The sequence below is a fragment of the Falco naumanni genome, chromosome 4 (genome assembly GCF_017639655.2).
Source record: "Falco naumanni isolate bFalNau1 chromosome 4, bFalNau1.pat, whole genome shotgun sequence".
Classification (NCBI taxonomy): domain Eukaryota; kingdom Metazoa; phylum Chordata; class Aves; order Falconiformes; family Falconidae; genus Falco; species Falco naumanni.
Window position 1 is genome coordinate 88608442 of NC_054057.1, and position 21206 is coordinate 88629647.

Sequence of the window (21206 nt, forward strand, 5' to 3'; positions counted from 1 at the left end):
CTTTACCCCATGTTCTGTCTTCTGGTTTGAAGCATCTAATATTATACTTTTATCAGTCTCATCTCATCACGTGATCTTTGATAGTACTGTTCTTCTCCAGCCTGAGCTCCCTTTGCTTTGTACTCCACCAGCTGTATCATCTAAATGTACTTAACCTCCACGGTGCAGTTTACACAACGTGGTACAGTATTTCCCTTAACTGTAATTTTTCATTCTGATTAGTACTGCTTGTTTCTCCACACTCGCCATTGCCTCTTTTCTTTCTTTTTGTTCTGTTGCTCTAGCAAGTCCTACATTGGCTTTTGTGGCATACACATTTTTTTCTCATATTGCGTCAGAGCTGTGAAGTGCCTCAAGTGAGATTTGGAGTCATCTTATGCATTGTAGCAACAAATTCACTCATCCTCTTCCCAGTCCTTTGTGTCTTCTTTAGGAGCTGCATTTGCACCAGCAACCTTCAGTTCTTACTGCTTGTTCTTAACCATTACTACTCTTTTGTGCTGTGCTTGGTGTCATCTAATTGCCAGAAGGAGCACTCCTTCTTACTCCTTTTCCTACTACTCCTGGTTTTATGACATAAATCTTGTTTTTTTCAGCCTTTATTTAACTTTAAGAGGGTCTTCCTTATCATTAATCTGTTGCACTGGTAAAATTAATGTAGCTGAACTCCTCATTATGGGAAATGACAGTAGATTAGGTTTATTGAATATTTCTGTGCATGTAAGTCTTGAAATAGCGTGATCCATGTTTCAGATGCATTGCTTGCACCATTTAAACTTGGATGCCCTACTTGGTTAGTGAAGTTGGTTGTTACCACTTCTTCATATTTGCTTGTATTTCCATTATTTTTAGCATGTCCTTCCATGAATCTTTACCTGTGTAATGTTTCATCATCCAGTAATCTTTAAGCACCCGTTCTCCTCAGTCACTTTTACTGTCTACCCCTTTCCTCAGTCACTTTTGCTGAAAATACCTCTGGCATGCAGTCCTTTGCATCCCATACAGATGTGTCATACTCTGCCACGAGCTTCTGCCTTACCTGAATTTTATCCCTTCATTTCAAGTGTTCTCATTTATATTCTGCAAATATATTGCAATTTAACATACCCAAATGGTCTTCTATGTTGGTTTTTCTCATAATGCCCTAAGAGTTGAATTAATCAGGCTGCCTCAGTGCGTGCAAGCGTAGTCACAGTTGCTGCTTTGTACACTTTCTCTAGCTGATTGATTAGCTTTCCAGTGTTATTACAGCAATAGAAAATATATATGATTTTGAGAGACTTTTCAGCCAAAAAAATTCAAGAGTCTTATCACCTCTCTTTAAAACACACTCAGTCATGGGTTAGGGCTATACTGCTGATCTTCTCCATACATCAGGTCTCTTGGTTACTGGTACCAAACTGCAGTGTACCTAAGTCAGGTGATGATATGCAGCAAAGGCCTAGCTGTATGATAAAATCGGTCTGTAAATATTGTTCAGGTTTGTGGCACTGCAAAATTAATAGGAAAACTTGCTGTTTATTCTGGAGATGAAACAGGAGATACATCAAGGATTAATTGCATTTATCAATTGTAGGATATTTATGTTAGCCATTCTAGTTCAAAGTGATAAATCATAGTTTCCTTTTAAGGAGTAAAAGCACAGAAATGTTGGCCGTGATGTCATTATGCCTGGAGTCTGTGATGTATTTAAAAGATTGAATATTTGCATAGGATATATGTTGATTGCAATGAACGGTGATGGGATAACCAGCACCATCTTTTTTTATCAAAGATGTGTAAGTACTTGATCCTGTGTTCGAGTTAGCACAGTTAAGAAGACAGTGCTTGTCAGCTCAGTTGCAGTAAAGATTGTGTGCCTTCATAGGTCATCCTGATTGCAGACTCAGTGCTAACATTCTGTTGCCTTCATTAAGCCTCAAGTTGTCCGTTTTACTTCATAACTAAGATGGCTTGACTGTGTGCACAGGATCAGTTACCGCACTCATTTGGTAAAGCATAGTTTATTAAGCTGTGTTAATGCAGCTGAGCATGATTATGTGTTTATAGTCTAAATCTTAACAATGGTGATGAATCATGCTTCCTTTACTGTGGTATTGGTGTTCTGAGACAGTGAGGACATAGGAAGTTAGTTGTTGGAGAGCAAAATTAGTTTTACAGCTTAATTAAAAATACCATGTTTCCTCTTCCTGTTGTCTTCCCCTCCACCCCTGACAAACGTAGGCAACATAACAGACATTTAAAGCCACAAAATTGAACACAAATCAAGAAACTCAAGAAGCTGCTGTTTTCCTAGGAAATATAACTAGTTTTATAGGTGTGTTTCGTCATTTTCTTTGTAGAAGTTCAGCTGCAAGCTAAAGCCTTGAGTAGGCAAGAACCAAGGGAAAGAATGTATCATTTGTTCTGCATGCTCTTTTTCTAAGCAGTTTAGCTGTGGTGAAGGTGACAAATGATTTCTTCATAAGAATCTAAGAGGCCGAGATCTGTGGAGTTACAACATTGTGAGGATGTGACCCTTGTTAAGGCAAGCTTGACATCTTTTGACTTGTGGTGTGTCAGAAATGTGTAGGCATCCTCCTGTAGCATTGAGCAAAGACATAAAGTTGAAAAAATTCTTTTGTAACCTTTGTGAAAGTGAGAGGTAATCTGAAAGGTTTCAAAATGCAGTGTTAATCTTAAAAATGAATCTGTTAAAATTTACAGCTGAGCCTCTGTAGAGTAAAGAATGTCACCAAATACTGGTCTTTAATTAAAGTAGACTATATCCTTAGGGCTTGAACCTTCCTGTGCTCATGTCTTTGACGATACAGCAAGTAGGTTTCCATTTTTAGTAGGGATGCATTGCTGAAGAGTATTTAAATCTGCTGGGCCCTTATCCCACACTCAGAAAATCAATGCTGCAAATTTGAAGTTACATTTGTAGAGCAGTTACAAAGATCATGTTGAAGGCTTCCTCCAGAGCTGAGGCAACTGTGTGAATTCTAGCTTCTGTTATTTGTACTTCTGTCTTAATAAAGAAGAACCCTCCTCCAAATTAAAAAAAAATTAAGACTAACAATTGGCATAGATTTTCCTAGCATCAGCAGTGCAGAGGACATTGCTCTTGTTGCACTGATACCAAAATGCAGGTTCTGCAACATTGAAGAACAAAAAGTAAGCACTGATAGTTTGCCTTCCCCCCTCTTGCACTCTTTTTGTTTCTGATACTAATATCACACTCATTTTATGTTAGTACTGACATTTGACTTCATGTTAACTGTGAATCACAAGTCCCTCTTGATACAAAATACATGTTCACTTACTATCTTGACATAAATACTGCATTAAGTTGTATGGCTTTTTCTAGTGATAGGTTTCCTGACATTTCCCAGATGTTCTTTGTATCTTACTCTGTGCAACGAGCGTGAGAGATGCAAGAGCGGTATACTGTAGCAAGGCATAAGGGATGAATGAATATTTGAGAATAAATTATTTCTTGCCATGTGATGGCAGTGTGACTTACCATGGTTTCTCTGTGCAGTCCACCTAGCCTTGAGTCATAGAGGAGATGAGCTTAGAAGCCTGGACAAAACCAAAGAGGGTCCTGATCAGTGTTGACATTTTGGGCTAGAGCATCTTCACCAGTCTTGGAGGAGTCTCTGACAGAGGAATGGAGTTGGTCTGGAAAATCCTCCATTTACTTCCTCTGCCTCAAGAATTATCTTTGATGACCGTAGATAATGCCCAGAATCAGGTATTCTCCCGAAATATTACCTCCTCTTGCCTCTTGGTAACGGGATATTAGTCTGTGAACCCAACAGGGTATTTCTTATGTTCTTATTAGAAGGATAAAAATACAGTATAGGGGCAGACAGGAGATGAAATCAAAGAATCATTTAGGTTGGAAAAGACCTTTTAAGTCCATCAAGTCCAGCCATAAACCTAACACTGCTAAGGCCACCACTGGACGTCCCTAAGTACTGCATCCACATGTCTTTCAAATATCTTCAGGGACAGGTGACTCCACCACCTCTCTGGACAGCCTGTGCCAGTGCTTGATAACCCTTTCAGTGAAGAATTCTTTCCTGATATCCAATTTGAAGCTCCCCTGGCACAACTTGAGGCTGTTTCATCTTGTCCTATCACTTCTTACCTGGGAAAATGAGACTGACCCCATATCACTACAACCTCCTCTCAGGCAGTTGTAGGGAGCAATGAGGTCTCCCCTCAGCTTCCCCTCCTGCAGACTAACCACCCCCAGCTGCCCCCGCCGCTCCTCACAGGGCTGGTGCCCCAGCCCCTTCCCCAGCCCCGTGCCCGTCCCTGGGGCGCTCCGGCCCCGCGGTGTCTGTCTGGGAGCGGGGAGCCCAGCACCGAACCCAGGGTCCCCGCTGCGGCCGCACCAGTGCCCAGCACAGGGGGACGGGCACTGCCCTGGGCCTGCTGGCCACAGGGTTTCGGACATGAGCCAGGGTGCTGTTGGCCACCTGGGCACACTGCTGGCTCATATTCAGCTGGCTGTTGACCAAGACTTCCAGGTCCTTTTCCACCAGGAGGAATAAATTCTAAATAATAACTTCAGACCAAAAAGAGTGACTTTTCTATAGCTGTCTTGTAAGTTGAGGCTAGGTTTGAAATTGATTTTTTTTCTTGCTTGTCTGTTTAACCTACCATGGATATTGCATGACCCATTTTCTTTTCCTGCTTTATTTGTGTGGGTTCTTTGTATCTTCTTTGCGTGTTGAGTCACGCAAATTTTGTGGTGCTGTGTAATCCAGTTATTAAAACTAAACTAACTTCACTTTTCTGAAAAATATTAATGACTATGTAGAGGCTGTCTCTGTCTATTGTCATCCTGGTGGGCTCTTCAGAGATTAAGACCAAAAGCCCCAACATTCATGTAATCAGATAATGCTGCCTGCATCTTTGGGGGTTGAGCAATTGTTTTAGTTTAATATAGTTTTCCAGAGCAAAACTACACAAAATTGTATTGTAAGCTCTTAATGCTTACAGCTATATATACACATTAATACCACCGTTAATACCTGCTCTAACTCGAAGAATCACGTGAGTGGCACCTTATGGTCTTACCTAAGTCTACATACCTGATATCATCTGATCTTGAACAGTAACTGTGTGCCTGAAGCCCGGTACTTCTGGGTGAACAAGGGCATCGTTTCCCACTTAAGGCTTTGTTCCTTAACGGCTCTCTTCCCTTCCTCCATCTTCCCCTGATCTTCATTAGGTCACAGTGTAGGAAAGCAACCATGATGTACATGTTCCTGTGTCCGTAAAATAATCTGTGTTGCCTGCCTAGCTGAAAGAGTGGACATCAAATATGCATCCAAGAAATATTCTCTGCAGATCAGGGAACTCATCCTTAAATTGAATCAGTAGTTTATCTAAATTAGTACCTTTCTTTGGGTGTTAGTTTACCTTTGCTGTCTAGTCATTTTATCTTACTTATTTGTCTGCTGCATTAAGCAGTCTTGTGCTACCAGAAGTGTTAAAGGAGGAATTTACACAGACGTGGGTACCACTAGGTTTGCTTTAATCACAACTCAGAGCTGGGTCACCACCCCAGTGAGTGGCAGAGAACCAAGGGATACAGCACAGCTTATTTACACGTATCAAATCATTAGTCAGCATCTGAAGTTTTTAGGAGTTTCCCTTGGTCTTGTCAGGTCTACAAATCCATCACCTGAGCCATAAAGAAGTTTTCAAAAATCTTCTGATATAGAACTGAATGCCTTAGCATGGTTTTATTGAGGGGAAAAAAAATAATTTAATTTCGCTGAAGAGCAATGTTTTTTTTCCTGGCAGTGTCCTTTTATTTTCTTTTTCTCACTAGCATAAAGAAAGGATTTCAGTATTTTGGAGCTGAAATTATGTGCAAACTTAGCATCACCCTGCACAAGGGCAATCCTCAGTTTTGCATTTAGAGTAAATGGCAACAGAAAGAGAACGTTGCATGTTGTAAAAAGCTTGTGGTCAAAACATGAATTCTTCAGCCTTTGAATTCAGAAGGAATTTTGTCAGAGCTTGCTGCGGTACCCACTCTTCTACTTCTGTCAGCTCTCAGGGTATATGTACATTTTAGACTGCTCTGTAGAGAAGCTGTCTTTGGATTTCAGAAGCAACCTAATTCCAGAACTCCTCACAGATAAGGTTGTGACAGGAGATGTCCTATAAGGATAGGAGTGAGTGAATGTGTAGGTAATACTCTTCAGTGTTGGAGGTGAGTGTTTTCTCACCCTTTTTTGAGGGTTAAGACCTCATCTAGGTTTATGTCTGTCCTCTACCTGATACACAGGAATTTTTCTGAAGTTCCTGCTCAGGAGGGGCGTTTTGAGGTTATACTGTTCTGGGGAGAGAGGTGTCTCCTGTTAAAATCCTGATTTGCTTCAATACTTCCACATTCTTCAGAGCATAGAGTAAAGTTAAGGGTTAGGGTTATACCTAAGGTGAGAGTTTATAAGTAAACTGTATAGTTATTCTTGTTTAGTCTGTCTGATTCAGTGTGTATTTTGTATTTAAACAAGCCAAAACAGCTTTGGCAGAATTTCACTCCATTGTTGTATTGACTAGTTCAGTTCCTCGAGAGCTGGCAGATTCTGTTCTGAAACAGGCACAGAAGGGAGTGAAATGTGTATCATCACCGAGTGTTCTCACCACTGAACTGTTCGGCATAAATGTAGGATGCAGCTATGTCCATACTGCCTTTGTGAGTCTACTTACAAATTTAGGTTAAGAAAATTGAACAGTTTACTTAAGAAATGTAGAAACAAGCAATATCCACAGTTTCACTCAAACATATTACTGTAGGATGCTGGCACCTGAGTTCACAAATTTCAGAACTGAACTTTTAGTAAAAAAATTGTCTAGACCTACATACAGGTTGTACTTTCAACTTAAGCCTTCTACTTTAGAAGTTTAAAATTCTTTTAAAAACACGTAGCAGAACTAAAAATTATAAATTCAGTAATGTTTTTAAATGTTTTTAAAATGTTAGTTTATTCATCAGTAAACGTTTTAATATTGAGGAATCTCAGAACAGTCTTTTGAGATTTACAAACAAGCACTGAGATGCTTTTTGCCAAGATTATACTTGTCTTTTTCTTTTTGAACTGCTTGACTTGATCTGGATGAATTCATTTAAAAGAGTAAAATGTTGTATAATGCTTGCATTAAACTGTAAATTAAGAAACAATATTCTGGTGTGTACAGATGCATTATCTTTTGAAGTCTGTATATTTACGATAGCTACTCCATGTTACTTCTGTCATCTGCTACTTTTTTAAGCTAATACCAAAAATATGTACAAATAAACCAGCGTTAGTGTTGTATTGACATGACTGAAATTAATTTATAATTTCAACTGATCATGTTACAGGGAGACTATAGCTGTAAACAAAAAATATCATAGTGTATATTAGACACTGTTTTCTGTCTTCTACAGATTTCCTGTTCTTCAAGTCCAACTGTAACATCAAGTTCTGGTAGCAGTAGTTCTTTATCACCCCTTGGACCTCTTTGTAGACAGAGATCATTAGGGAATGGCGTTCTGTGTTCTGAGTCTAGCACGTCAGGTGTTTCTTCACCAACATCTAGCTATCCAAAAGCACCAGGCTTTGAACGAGAAGATCAGGTATGTGAATAATATGGGTCTAGAAGTACAAATGTAGTCTTCAGTTAAATTAGATTCAGCAGAAAACGTTGTCTGCCTTATGTATCAGCACTGATTTGGGTAATTTAGAACACAGTTTGGAACCCTTTTCTTCAGTGAGCTAAACTGCATCAAATTACAGTTGTCACAGGCCAGGAACACTCATGCAAACAGTCATTGCAGCTCTCCTGACGTGCAGTAAATTCTAACTTTGCAGGAATTAAGTGACTGTCATTTTGAGCCTGTGTTTCCAAGAACAGAACAAGATAACAATGGAAAAAAATTCGTATCTAGACTTGGTAGGATTCAGTTTTAATTGTTGAAAAATGATGGTGAAAGGATGAATTACTTTCTGGCTGTTGATACTATTTATGAGTTCCAATCTTAGGTTAATTTCAGTCTGTTTCTTCTCCCACCTGCAGCTGCCTCTCTCCTGGGACAAGTTCATTGTTGAGACAGACATAGATGATAAAATATAACAAGCCTCTTAGAGAGAGATATGTAGCATTAGCAATGAGAGGAGAGTGGTTGAAATATAAGTTGGTGAAGAGTTACAGTCCTTTAGTCTGGAGGTGGGGAGAAAACAAGCAATGCTAGAGACTGTTGGGAGAAGGGAAGACTGATATTTTTCAGGGATATGAAACAGCTCTGATAGCCTGCAAGAAAAAAGATGAAAGCCCAGTATTTACCTGTTAAAGTATTTTTTTCTTTCTGTATTATAATACTAGTTACACTTCTAAATTGTCAGAAAGGACCTATTTTAAAGGAGCTCCAATGACACATTTAAATAAGCTGCAGCCAAGCTGATCAGCTGCCTTGCAAACCTGTGACTTGTTGGAATCGATTTCTGTAACCTGAGATACACAGAGAAGTGCAGAAGTAAAAGACAGAAAAAGCAGGGAAGGCAGGGAAGTGGATTTTGTAAATGGTAACTTGTTGCAGGTGATGGTGAGATCATTACTCTGAAGTTCTCCAGGCAGGGTTGCTTTCTGACATGTAGATGTTCAGATGGACTATAGGTTGGAGTCATATAGATTGGTCATTGTGACAGAAAAGATTTCCATCTTCCAATATAGAGAACAAGTGATCATTGGTCAAATACCATGGAAACAATGCAGTTAGATGTCAGCTGGCTGCTTTCTGAACGTGAGTCAGCCATAACCGGAAAATGGCGTAGCCATTGGTGCAGACCTGTTCTGCTGTTTTGGTCAGTTAATGAGTAATCTACTGCTGCAAATAATGGGTCTCGGCAGCAAAAATGTCATGTGCTTGCATTTTAGTGGCCACATTTTATCTCGTTAGAGAGAAAGCAGTGACAGACTTCGCAATAGATAAAAAAGTACCTAGAGTGGTGGGAGGCATATAAAGGAGAGTTGTTACTGCTAGAGAGATTTCACTACGAGACACATTAAGAATATCCCAAAGGAAGTGAGGAACAGACACAAGACTGCTCAAAGGCAGCGGGAAGAACGATTTTTTGCCAAAAGAGACAGCACCTTGCAGAGTTTACTGCAATTTGGGAAGTCACTGAAAATTCCTGGCCTGACAAGAACAGAGATCCTTTGATCCTGCTCTGCAAGGAGCAAGGGGGCAAAGAAAGTGCTTAGAATTCCCTTGTATTTAAGTGTGTTGTCTTAGTTTCAAAAGTTACTTTATTATAAAATTGTGTTCACAGAAAATCTGCCCTTTTATTTGAAGGGAATTTTGTTTGTTTGTTTTTTATTTTTTTATTATTTGTAGCATGATCACTTTAAGGGAAAATCAAGACAGTTCCACTCAAACTTTTGGCTACCTCAGGCTTCTATCCCACCAACCTCTAGCAAGAGTATTCCCCACCCAGTGATTTTTGGGGACATGTTATTTCTGTCACAGCATAATGCTAACATGGATACTTATTTTTTAGACCAGAAATAACTTGCATGTTTTCAGTTATGCATATAAATGGAACAAGTGCAACTTCTGTTCCTTTTCCATGTGGCAATTTACTCTGTGATCATTAAAATTTAATACTCCATATGGGACCACAGTAAGGGAAATTAAGTCAGCCTGTTGAAGATATCATTACAGAGATGCCACTGACCCTTCATAAACTAATAATATATTTTACAGCAATGACTTATTAAGTTCATGTATTACAGAGGTTTTCGTCTTTCAGGCAAAGCACCGAAGCTTTCCAGCTGAGAATCAGCAGAAAATAAATGAACAAGACAACAAGCAGGTATTGCCAAAAGCTAAAGATGATCAGGGGGCTGAAACACCTGTGCTCTGAAGAAATGTTGAGAAAGTTGGGGTTGTTTGGCCTGAGGAAGAGAAGGCTTCAGGGAGACCTTATTGCGGCCTTCCAATGCTTGAAAAGGGCTTATAAGAAAGATGGAGAAAGACTTTTTATCAGGGCCCATAGTGATAGGACAAGGGGCAATGTTTTTAAACCGAAAGAGGTTGGATATAATTTCAAAAATCTTTATAAGGGTGGTGAGGCACAGGAACAGGTTGCCCAGGGAAGGTGTGGATGCCCCATCCCTGGAAGTGTTCAAGGTTGGGTCGGGTGGGGGTTTTGAGCATCATTTCAGGCATTTCATCTAATGAAAGTTGTCCCTGCCCACGGAAGAGGAAGTTGAACTAGATGATCTTTAAAGGTCCCTTCCAACCCAAACCTTTCTATGATTCTCTGGAGGTGTGTAGTCCATCTGTCCCCTTGTCAAAATAGGGTCAGCTAGAGCAGGCTGCTCAGTGCCTTCTGTAGTAGTGTGTTGAGTATCTCCAAAACTGAAGACTCCACAGCTTCTTTGAGCAACATGTCCCAGTGTTCGGCCACGATTGCAGTACAGTATTTTTTTATGTGTAAGTGAAACTTTGTGTATTTCAGTTGATGCCCATGTTTAAAGAAAAAATTATTCATTCTCATGGTCATTACTGGCCTCAGTCTTGCACTATATCTAGCTTTGAAATAGAAGGTTTCTGTGGTATTTGTAGAAGTCAATAGCATGGATACTACACAACCACTACTTGTTATACAGAAGGCAATGACATGATGTGTTGATTGATTCAGTTACAGTTAAATGTTTTCATTAACTAAAAGATTGGAAGGAATCAAAAAAAAAAGGCAATAAAGGGAATTGAAATACTGGAAACTCTGCACCAAGTTCCTGTAGACTTTGTGAAGTTATTTTCCAGTTTAGAATGTTACATTGTTACATATTGTTTTAGTTTCTTATATTATATAATTCAAATGTGTGATTTGTATGAAAAAAATGTTCAGCTAGAAACAAGTACCACAGGTACAGGTTGTTCATTATATAACGTGATACATGTGTGCTGTGCGGTCATGTTTCTCAGCTATCTAAAGAGAAGATCAGTTTATGCACCAATCGCATTTAGGTTAAATGAGAAAATTTACAGATAAAAAAAATATGTGTATAAATGCAGAATGAAATTGTACAATTCCTCAGTAGATGCTTTCCTTTTGAAAAGATACATCAGGCTTCACCTAAAGAATTGTGTTTGTAGAGTGCATTTGCAAGTATTTAAATTCCTTTTTTCTGAAAGCAGAATTCCCTCATATGGTAGTGATGTCTAGCCACACTGGAGAAATGCACTTGCTGGTAAATGATAATGAGAAATTATCCTAATGTATTAATTCTGAGGGTTCCTCTGGATTTCTTTCTGTTGGAATTAAAGTAACTACTTTAAAAAATACTTTCTGTTCATTTAACATGCTTGTACATACATTGGTGTAAATGTGTTTATGTGTGTATACATATGTGGTTTGTTTTTTTTAACAGAACCATCTCAGTGTTTTTTCAGCAGTTAACCCACTTGCTTCAAGTATAACTTCCAGTCTGGCCTCCAGTGTTGGATCAGATAGTTCATCTCCTACAAGTGTCTCTGCTATCAGTGCCAAAGCTCTCCCGTTCTATTCCAGCAGTAACACAATTGAATCGGTAATAGGTAAGTCTTAACATTTAATCTCCAATTGTACATGTGTTGTTGCATTATTTAAGTTCTTATTGTTGAAGACATTAATGTTGTACACACCTACTTTATTGTATGCAATTAAAAGCAGTATCTGAAACTTTATTTAAATGTTCTCACCCAAAATCATGATTCACAAGGTCTTCAATGGAAGTGCAGGAATGAGTGAATGGGACATTTAAACTGGAATTTTGGCATGAGTATTGGCCAGTGATTTAAAAACAATGTGTAAAATCTTTGTAACGCAACTCACTGTTGCTAGAAGTGCTCTCTCCTCAACTTCTGTTTGTAGGCTTATGAGATTTATTTTTATTTTTTTTAATGTTACCATAGCATGTGCAATTACGGATCTTAATGTGTTTGTGTGAAAATGGGAGATTTTTCTTCAGCTAACTCTGTATTCTCCAGTCTGTCTAGTTACTTATATGATCAAGGACAAAATCTTTTGTTTACACTATGTGGACCAGATCTGAAAGGACACAGAGAGGGGGAGCCCTTGCTTTCTGGGTGCACAAGACAGATTCTGGGAAATACTCACTTCCAAAATTTCTGTTATTAGCCCAAAGCCTTTCCCATGGTTCCAACCAGCTAGACTGTTTATGTGGAAAATGGTAAAAGGAGATAAATACTTCAGTAATAATTAGACACCGGGAACTTCAAAACTGGTCGTGGTACTCCTGCTGTGGTCTCAGAGGGGCTGGATAGAGGGGAATAATCGCTTCCCCTAACTTGTGGGCTACACTTTTACTAACACAGGCCAATGTGCTGTTAACTTTTATTGCCACAGAACATGCTGAACATGTCATTCATCAGAATCCCTAGGTCTGTTTCTGCAGTCCGCCTTTCTGATTGTTTGGCCCTCAGCCTGTCCTGCTGCAAGGTTTTACTCTGTCCCAGGTGCAGCATTATTCTGTTTGCCTTTGTTGAACTTCCTGGGGTTTCTGTCAGTCCAGCTCCCCAGCCTTTTGAGGTCCCTCTGAGCCGCAGTCCTGCCATCAGCTGTATCAGCTGCTCCCCATAATTTAGTGTTATTCACAAAGTTGTTGAAATTTCTGGCACTTTTACACTGAAAGTGGATTACTGAGGAGGCCGTGGCAGGAAATGTTACGCTTTGAAAGATGCTGTATTTCACATTCTGTGCTGTAAGTCCCATGATTACGGAGTTGATGTGATTAGCTGGTGTACTTGAAGCTTTCTGTGTTTAAATCGATGTGTAGCAGCGACCAGGAGACTGCAGGCAGTGAGTCAGCACTTCAGCATGGTAAGTTAGGCATTTGCTCTCTTAATATTTTCAGGAAAGAAACCTATGCAGAATATTGAGTAATGGGGGTCTCTTTCTTCAGTCTCACAAGTGTATAGCTTGCTTTCCTTAAAGGTTTGTTTGATGATTTGTGTGTTAGATTTGAAAATAACTTTTAAATTATTTTTAAATTTCAGAATTAGAATGAGCAGAATTTTAGTTTAGAAATGCAAGTAATATAATTTCATCATCTTACAGTTAATATTTTAAGGCATACTATGGAATGAAATCATGTTTTTGTCAAGATAAGCATTGCTTCTGGCATAAGTAGAGGCTAGTTGGCTGTGACAAGTTACTCATATAACAATAAAAATCATGATCTAATTTCTGTATACCAGACATGGTGCTAATTCAGTATAATTTTAAAATCGTGATATACTGAACAAGTGTTGCAAAGTTGTTTAAACAGTGATATGCTATGTTTCCTGTGTTTCAGTGTGATTGCATTATTGAGCGTAAGAGACTCTTGATTCCTCTGAGTTAAACTATGCTTCTGCTGACTACAGATGTTTTTCTAAAACAGTTTTCAGTATCTTATGTTTGTTAACACAATATGAATCATAAAATATGTGCCTCATGTATGTATAAGTTAGTTACTTTATGGTAACTGCATAGATATTTTTTTCCTTAAAATAATATAATATACATATAAGTTGTTTTTCCAGAGTTCTGCTTTGTGGATATACAGAATGGCATTGAAAATAAACTGCTGCATGTAATCTGAATAGAGCAGAAAATTAAGACATTATTGTAGAACAGAAAATAACTACATAGTGCCCTTGTAGGAAGTGGTAGATTGAAGTTATGAAAACAGGGGTAGAAAAAGAGCTGCAGCAAGGGAAGAGCCTAGGTGATTATGGAAAAAGGGGATGAATGGTTTTGGATAAAGGATTAGGGGAAATGCAGGAGGGTTACATTAGGAAGGACTAAGGAAGCTTTGTCAGACAGTGGGGTCTGTAGCCCTTTCTGTGGCCCTTTATGTTATGAGGAGCTCCAAGCCCTCTCTGTCTGTTCCCTGAGTAATAGTCTGCAAGAGCTGGGGAAGTGAAGGGTGCAGCGGATTTGGGTGTAGGCATATCAATCAGAACTAGTATTTAGCACTGAGGCTTGGGCAATATGTTGAAAACTGAGGAATGATGGAGTGGAAGAAGGTTTATTGCTGCAGTCTGCTTCTGTCAGAGTCAAGGGAGATGGGTTGTCTGGTTTTGTTCTGGTAAAAAAAAAAAAAAAAAAAAAAGCAGCAGCCTAATCTAAGAACATAAAAGCTGCAGCATGTTTTAAGTCCTGAAAATGAAAGGGAGGTGGGGAAAAAAGATAAATTAGGTCGGTAAAGTGTCAAAAGGAGACAGATCTGGAGAGGAGTAAACAGGGAATGAGCAACAGTGAAGGGAAATGACTCAAGTGGTAGTAGGGATAAGGTGGGACCTTAACATTAGGGGACATCTGCCACCCTGATACTCAGCCCTGTTGTCTGTGTTAGGTTCTGGCTGGACATCCTGCTGGGATGTTTTGGTTGCTTCCATTGCTTTCTCTTGAATACCAGCATGGAGATTTTGCTTGTCTGGGAGACTTGCCATTCAAGGAAAATGGGTGTCTCTCCATTTGCTTCCCATGTGTGCTGTGATCTTAAGATGCTGTCCTGTCCATGTTTTCTCCCAGTACTCCAATGACTTTCCACCATGTGTGGTGGAATTTGAGAAAGCTAGAAGGTATCAGAAATTAAGCTTCAAAAATCTAGGTAATAAACAGTAAGGAGACGTGCCAGTCCTTGTGGTAGGGGAGAACACGTGTGGCAGAGTGAGTTAAGACCTCATGTGAGGAGAATATCATAGGTTAATGATTTAGTAAGGGTGCAGGCTTAGATCTGACCTCCTATTTGAGCAGTATGATTTGTGTCAGCCTTGTGCTTTGCTCTGGCTTGTTGTACTTGCATAGTGATATACTGAGCCAGACACTGCAAATAACTTTGAATGTTAATAACATCTGGGTGATGTGGGGAATTGCAAGAGCTTGAAAAAAAACTAGTTTGTTTCCCTTTTGAAAGCTATTGATGGTGCTGAAGGTGGGATTTTAAAGCATCTCTTTCAATCAATGATTGAGATAATTTTGAATTCTTTGAAAGAAAGTGGAACAGTTTCACTTGGTGAAAGTGAGAGGGATCTCTCCCAGAACATCCTGCAGCTTACTGATGAGAGGTTTGCTCTCACAGGTGTATGGTAGCTCTGCACAAAGGATGTTGAGACAGGGTTCACATGTGAAGATTTATTATAGGGTTGCATAGCTCATGGCACGTAATGGTGAAAATTATTTCCAGATAAATATAGAAGCATAAGAAAAGAGAGAGCGAAGAAAGAGAATGAGAAAACCGTCCCAGTGGACAAGTGGGAAAAGACATGACAGGCAGAGCAAACAAGCATCCTTCCTCTCTTGGGCATCCTCTCCAGTGCAGCAGCTGATTCTCTCTCACATAATAATTTTCCCATATTAACTGTATTAGCTATAGTTTTTCATCAAGACTGTCCCAAACTCCTTATGGGCTCTTCCTGCTTGCAGTGTTTCTGGTGTTAATTGGAGCACACTTTGGTCAGCAGATGGTGCTGCGTGCTAGCTGGTTGGTGAGCTGTGTCCAAAGGTATTACCGGGCCCCTCTAATGCAAATCAAAAGCTACCATCAGGAGTAGGAGAAGAGGAGGAAGTGTGTTCTCACACCAGTGGCAATCCCTGCCCTGTGAACCCACCATGAGAATGCTCTGAAGCTGGCTGGTGCCAGATGGCGAGCATAGCAAGATAGTGAGCACGAGAACAAGGAAGGAGACGTACTGTCCCAGAGACGCTGGAAGGCACTGCCAGAGCAGAGGGGTGGAAGAGCAAGATAGGCAGCTTATGGTGTTGCAAGTGAAAGGCCCTAACACACCTGTGAAAGGTAAAGACAGGGTAAGGCTCACAGCAGCAACGGAGGTCCAGAACCTGGTATTTAATCTGGGTTTCACGCAGCACTTGCAGCCACTCTATGCCTTGAGTCATCAGGTAAAAGGAAACCGTCTCTCCCCACCTTACAGTATTGTACAGAAGGGCTCACTTAGGCACCTGTCTCCAAGAGAAGGTTATTGTTGGAAAACTGAAAACCCAGGGCATATCCCTTCAGGCTAAATTGCAGATACAGAGGGAGCTTCCTCCCCGACTGCTCGACACCAAGCTGATGTATCAGTTCTGCTGAAAGATCAGGGTTACTGTTTGGGCACAGCCCCGTACTGCTGAAGTTGTGTTGCTTTTGAGACCCAGACTAGTAACTCTTCACAAAGAGTTGTGTTAACTCTTCAGCTCTCTTTGTCACAGGCATCACTGTGTAGTATGTGAACTTTATCTCTTGACTGGTATTTTGTTCTGGACAGCTTAGGCAGCTTCCTGAACTGGAAGCTCGCAGACTGTGGATTCAGGTAGCCTGGTCAACATTGGAAATGCCTATACATAATAACACTGCAGTGATCTCATATTAATGATCCACATAGTCCTTTCAGTTTCTGACTTGTAGCGCTTTTACAACTGTATAGTACTTCTGCCAAAGATTTTCTGCAGTTGACAGTGCCTAACGTTTAGCACTAGGCCACGAGAGATGAATCAGTCCAATTCCAAAGGAATCAAGAGATTCCTTTTGGATCTTATGAAAACTTTTACACAAGCTGGTGTGTCTTCTGTTTCTGTTTGTACCTTTTCAACTCATTTAGGCTTTGTGCCAATTTTTAATAATGATTTTCAACATAAAATCTAAAAATTCTTTAGAGAGGTGATTGCTATCACTAACCACAGTGACTAGGATCATCACTTTCCTCCCTGTAAAATCAGCGTTTATGCAGACTTGTCTCCTGTCTTCCTGACTGTGCAGTTGTTCAACATTAGTTAAAGTATAGATACAGAGGGGCAATTACTTAATTATACCTCTATGTGTGCAGAAAAGAAGTTAAGAGGAAGCAGGGCAAAACCACCCATCTTCTAACACTTTATAAGCAGTGGACCTAGTAACAAGTATACTGATAAGAACTTTTTCTTGACATTGCTTAGAGACATTTTAGACCAACATAAGCATTAAAAGCAAAGGCAGTCTAACTGCTAAGTCTAAACAAAATATGATTTTTTAATTTTATTTTAAAATATTGCACATTTTCACTTGAATATTCTGACATTCCTTAGATCTGTGTACCCTGATACGTAAATTAGTTACCCCGAGGGCTACCTGTTGAAAGGGGCATTTACAGTGCCTTCCCTCAGGTATAATACCTGGGTTTCTTCAGTAATAATAAAAAAATATATTTACATAGGTATCCAAATTTTATTTTTCTTCTTTCTCTGTTGATGTACATCTAAGCACAGCAGGTGACACGGATCTGTGGAAAATCCAGATAGATAGACACCTCTCCTTTATCCTCTGTTCATCTTATCAGTATAAAGAACTGTAATAGCTTTTATATGAAGGTTTTCCCTTTTGGAAAATAGAGAGGATATCCTTCGCTGTGTGTCAATAGTGTGCTTAAGATGATGACCTAGATGTGAAAGGTTCTGCGATGGAAGCACTCAAACAAATTTTTGTTATGGTTTAACCCCACCTGGTAACTAAGTGCCACACAGCCGCTCGCTTGCTTCATCCTCACCCAGGGGGATGAGAAGGAGAATTGGAGAGGAAAGTAAAACTCGAGGGTTGAGATAAGAACAATTTACTAATTGAAATAAAATAAGAACAAAAGAACAATAGTAACGATAACAGTAACAGTTGTAATGAAAAGTCGGGAGAAGGGGGGAGGAATGAAATCCAAAGGGAAGGGAGGAAAGAGAACCCGTGACGCACGGCACAGCTGCTCACCCCCCGCTGACCGATGCCCAGCCAGTCCCCGAGCAGCGACCGATCGGCAGCCCCAACCAACCCCCCTCAGTTTATATACCAAGCAGGATGGCCCATGGTATGGAAATGCCCCTCCGGCTGGTTCAGGCCAGCTGACCCTGCTGTGTCCCCTCCCAGCTTCCCGTGCCCCTCCAGCCCCCCAGCAAGGCCTGAGAAACCAAGAAGTCCCTGATGGCACTGTTCCCACACCAGATCCAATACACAGCACTGCACTAACCACCAAGAAGAAAATGAACTCTATCCCAGCTGAAACCAGGACAATTTTCCTCATTTCAGGCATGACAGTTTTACGGATAATTCAAGGATAATTCATTGATACAATGTTTTGTTTAACAGGTTCTGCTTTAGATTTGCATTTTAAGGATGTGAACGTCGCATCTATAGATAGAGATTTAGAAGATCAAGAAGGCAGTGACCTTGGATTAGCAAGTAAGAGGTCCAGTTCATAAAATTATGTTCATTTTAAATACCTTTCTTACCTTTCTGAACTGTTACTCATCCAAATAGTTACAGACAGCAAAGACTTTGAGGAAAAGTCCTCAGTTTTTTGTAACTGAGTTTTTTAACAGTTTTTTTGCAGCTGTTTAACTTTGTGGTGTAAGGGGGTTGCACTGCTACCATCCTGTCTGTATTTTGTAAGAGATCAGTCTATTAAATATTTTTTGAGGGGGTAACATGCTTAATGACTTGGGCCCATGGACATGATAGTTAAGGGAAGGACCTACATGCCTGTACTGGAAGGCATTAAGCTTGGGCTTGACTGCCTGCGTGTTGAGCACTGCCATGTCTGACAGCAGGCAGTGTGTGCTGTGGGGACCAACAAGTACTTCCATGGTTAGGTGGTTGCTGAGAGGGGGAGTGAGGATAATTCTTGAGGAGAAGGAGCTAGCAGCCTTTAGGACTTTAATACTTGCAAGTTAGGGACTGAATATTTCTATGAATCTAACCTGGAACGAGCAATTTAGTTGAAGGTTGGGAAGTATTCAGCCATTTGGCCTCCTCTGGGAAAGGAGAGGAAGAAGCAGCAAAGGAGGTTGGTGCAGGGAAGAGACAGCAGAGAGGAAAGGTGAAGGGTAGGGAACATCAAGAAATTAAAATGTCACCTTCTCTTTGTGAAAGCAGAAAAGGGAAAATAATTGAGAGAAAAAACCCCCAAAAAAACCAGAAAAACAGGAGGTGAAAACTGAGGAACTATAATTTCATTATCATATTCCTTTGAGAGTCATAAAGCAAGAGAACAGACACGTTTTTATAATACTTCCATTTACTTCCTGGTATCTGTTTTGCTAGCATTTCTTTGGAGGAGGTCTATGGTGATTCTTAAGTTGGTTGTGGGTATGTGTTAAGCTTCCACTCGCACAAACAAAACTGTATTCTTGGAGGGCAAACATGTTCCTCCCATGATTTTTCTTGCCCTGTGGCTCTAGACACAAAGGGTAAAACAACTATAGCTACATACTGTTTTATTATTGTTGCTCCAGGAAGAAAAACTTGCACTTATTGTCTCTATACATTAGGTTTTTCTTCCTTTAAGTTAACAATTATATTTTTAGTCCGCTAGCTTTAATGAATATACAGATATATTTCATGTTGTTGGAGTATGTAAGCTGTCACTGGGAGCACAGTGGATAGGACGATAACCCCCCCAAGCACTACAGATTCAAAACTTTGTCATAAGGCATGGAAGTCATTTTGACCCAAGTGAGTATCAAGTGCCCTCACTCCCTCAGGGGAGCATGTATTACAAATAACTGTAAGTTGCTTCTTTTCAGAAATAACACAGATGTCCAGAGAGATTCTGCTTCAAACTTCTCCTTCTTCAAGTGCTTCCTTTGCAGTGAAAGGGGACAGTCCTAGGCAAGTTCACTGATTAGGGTGTGGATACATGAAGCTTAAGAGCAAACGGAATTCAGGAAAGTCACTTGGTTGGAAATGGACTTTTTCACTTCATCAGCTTGCTCATTTGGAGGTGGGCACAACAGAGCGACTGGTGACATGCTTCTGTCTTCAGATCTGAGCAGAGCATTTGGGGAGGCAGTTTACAGTTCTTTTGGTGCTGTTGATGTTTTGGCATGAAGTAGATCTAGGCAGACTGTAGCGGTGGCTTCATTATTGATAGCAAGAGCTAGAAGAAACCAACACTGAATTGCACTGATTAAGAAGTTCCTTACACCAAATTACTAATTTCTGAAATCTTGACGACAGTGATACAGGCTCTGGTGCCCCTCCTGCCTTGACTGTGTTTTCCCCCAAGGTTGTTTTTTTGTTACTAGAGGTCACATTTGTGGTACTTGTATACTTCAGGTTATTAGGAGATCCATACAGAATGACCCAAGATGTCACAGTGTCAATAGGTGGTCATCTAGTTTTATGTAGATTCTCATCAGTAATGTTAGTGGGAATATCTTCAGAGGTTTTAGGGCTTTGTATTTATTTTGGTTGATTGATGACTTAAAATTTTCTGTCCAGTGATGATGCTAACAGGTTGTTCCTTTGCCAGAACAGTTTATGTGTTGTCTAATAATGTTTTCCATTATTGTTCGTGATATCCCCCTTCATACAGGCCTGGAAAGAAACTGATAATGTGTGCAGTTTCAAATGTATTTCTCTGCTAGTGATGTCAGGCTCAGCAATTCTCCTGATGCTATGGTTTGTTTGACCGATATTTCATTTACTGCTGTGTTCTATGCTGAAGGAGTGACTGCGTTTCATTGGAAGTACCATGAAGCGTGGAACAGGAAGAAAGTACTGTAACCAGTTTTATTTGTATGTGCAGGATAGTTCATGCAGTGCAATAGGTTGACCTTAGTGGGTAGCCAGACACCCATCCTGCTGCTCTCTCCCTCCTCAATAGGACAGGGGGAGAAAATAAGATGAAAAAGCTCCTGGGTCAAGATGAAGACAGGGAGATCACTTACCAGTTACTGTCATGGGCAAAACACACTTGATTTGGGGAAAATTAATTTATTGCCAATTAAAGTAGGGTTGGATGGTAAGAAACAAAGAGAAAAGGTAAACCAACCCCCTGCCACCTTTTCCCCAGGCTCGACTTCATTCCCAGCTCTTTTACCTCTCCTCGTCCCGAGCGGCACAGAAGGATGGGGAATTGGAGGTAGCAGCCAGTTCATAGTGATTCCTCTCTGCTGCTTCTTCTTCCTCACACTGGTTCCTGCTCCAGCATGGGTCCTCTCCACAGACTGCAGTTCCTGCCAGGCAAACCTGCGCCAGCATGGGCTTTCCATGAGCTGCAATTCATTCTGGCAGTATCCGCCTGCTCTGACCTGGTTCTGTCCACAGGCAGCAGGAAGATTTGTGCTTGTACCATAGCCTCTTCCATGGGGTGCAGTGAAATCTGCTGCACTGTGGTCTCTTCCAAACCTTCCATGGGCCGC

The 21206-nt window shown here is 40.4% G+C and overlaps 1 protein-coding gene across 12 annotated transcripts in view; it reads left to right on the forward strand.

Annotated features, from left to right (window-relative positions):
• UNKL (unk like zinc finger) overlaps positions 1–21206 on the forward strand; it is a 60302-nt gene that overhangs the window by 28533 nt on the left and 10563 nt on the right. For 11 of the 12 annotated variants that reach the window (XM_040593427.1, XM_040593422.1, XM_040593420.1 and 8 more), the window contains 4 exons: positions 7442–7630; positions 9804–9866; positions 11431–11596; positions 18151–18243. In XM_040593427.1, coding sequence (XP_040449361.1) covers positions 7442–7630; positions 9804–9866; positions 11431–11596; positions 18151–18243 — 511 coding nt within the window. The remainder of the gene's footprint in view (positions 1–7441; positions 7631–9803; positions 9867–11430; positions 11597–18150; positions 18244–21206) is intronic. The other variant, XM_040593419.1, reaches the window with a different exon arrangement.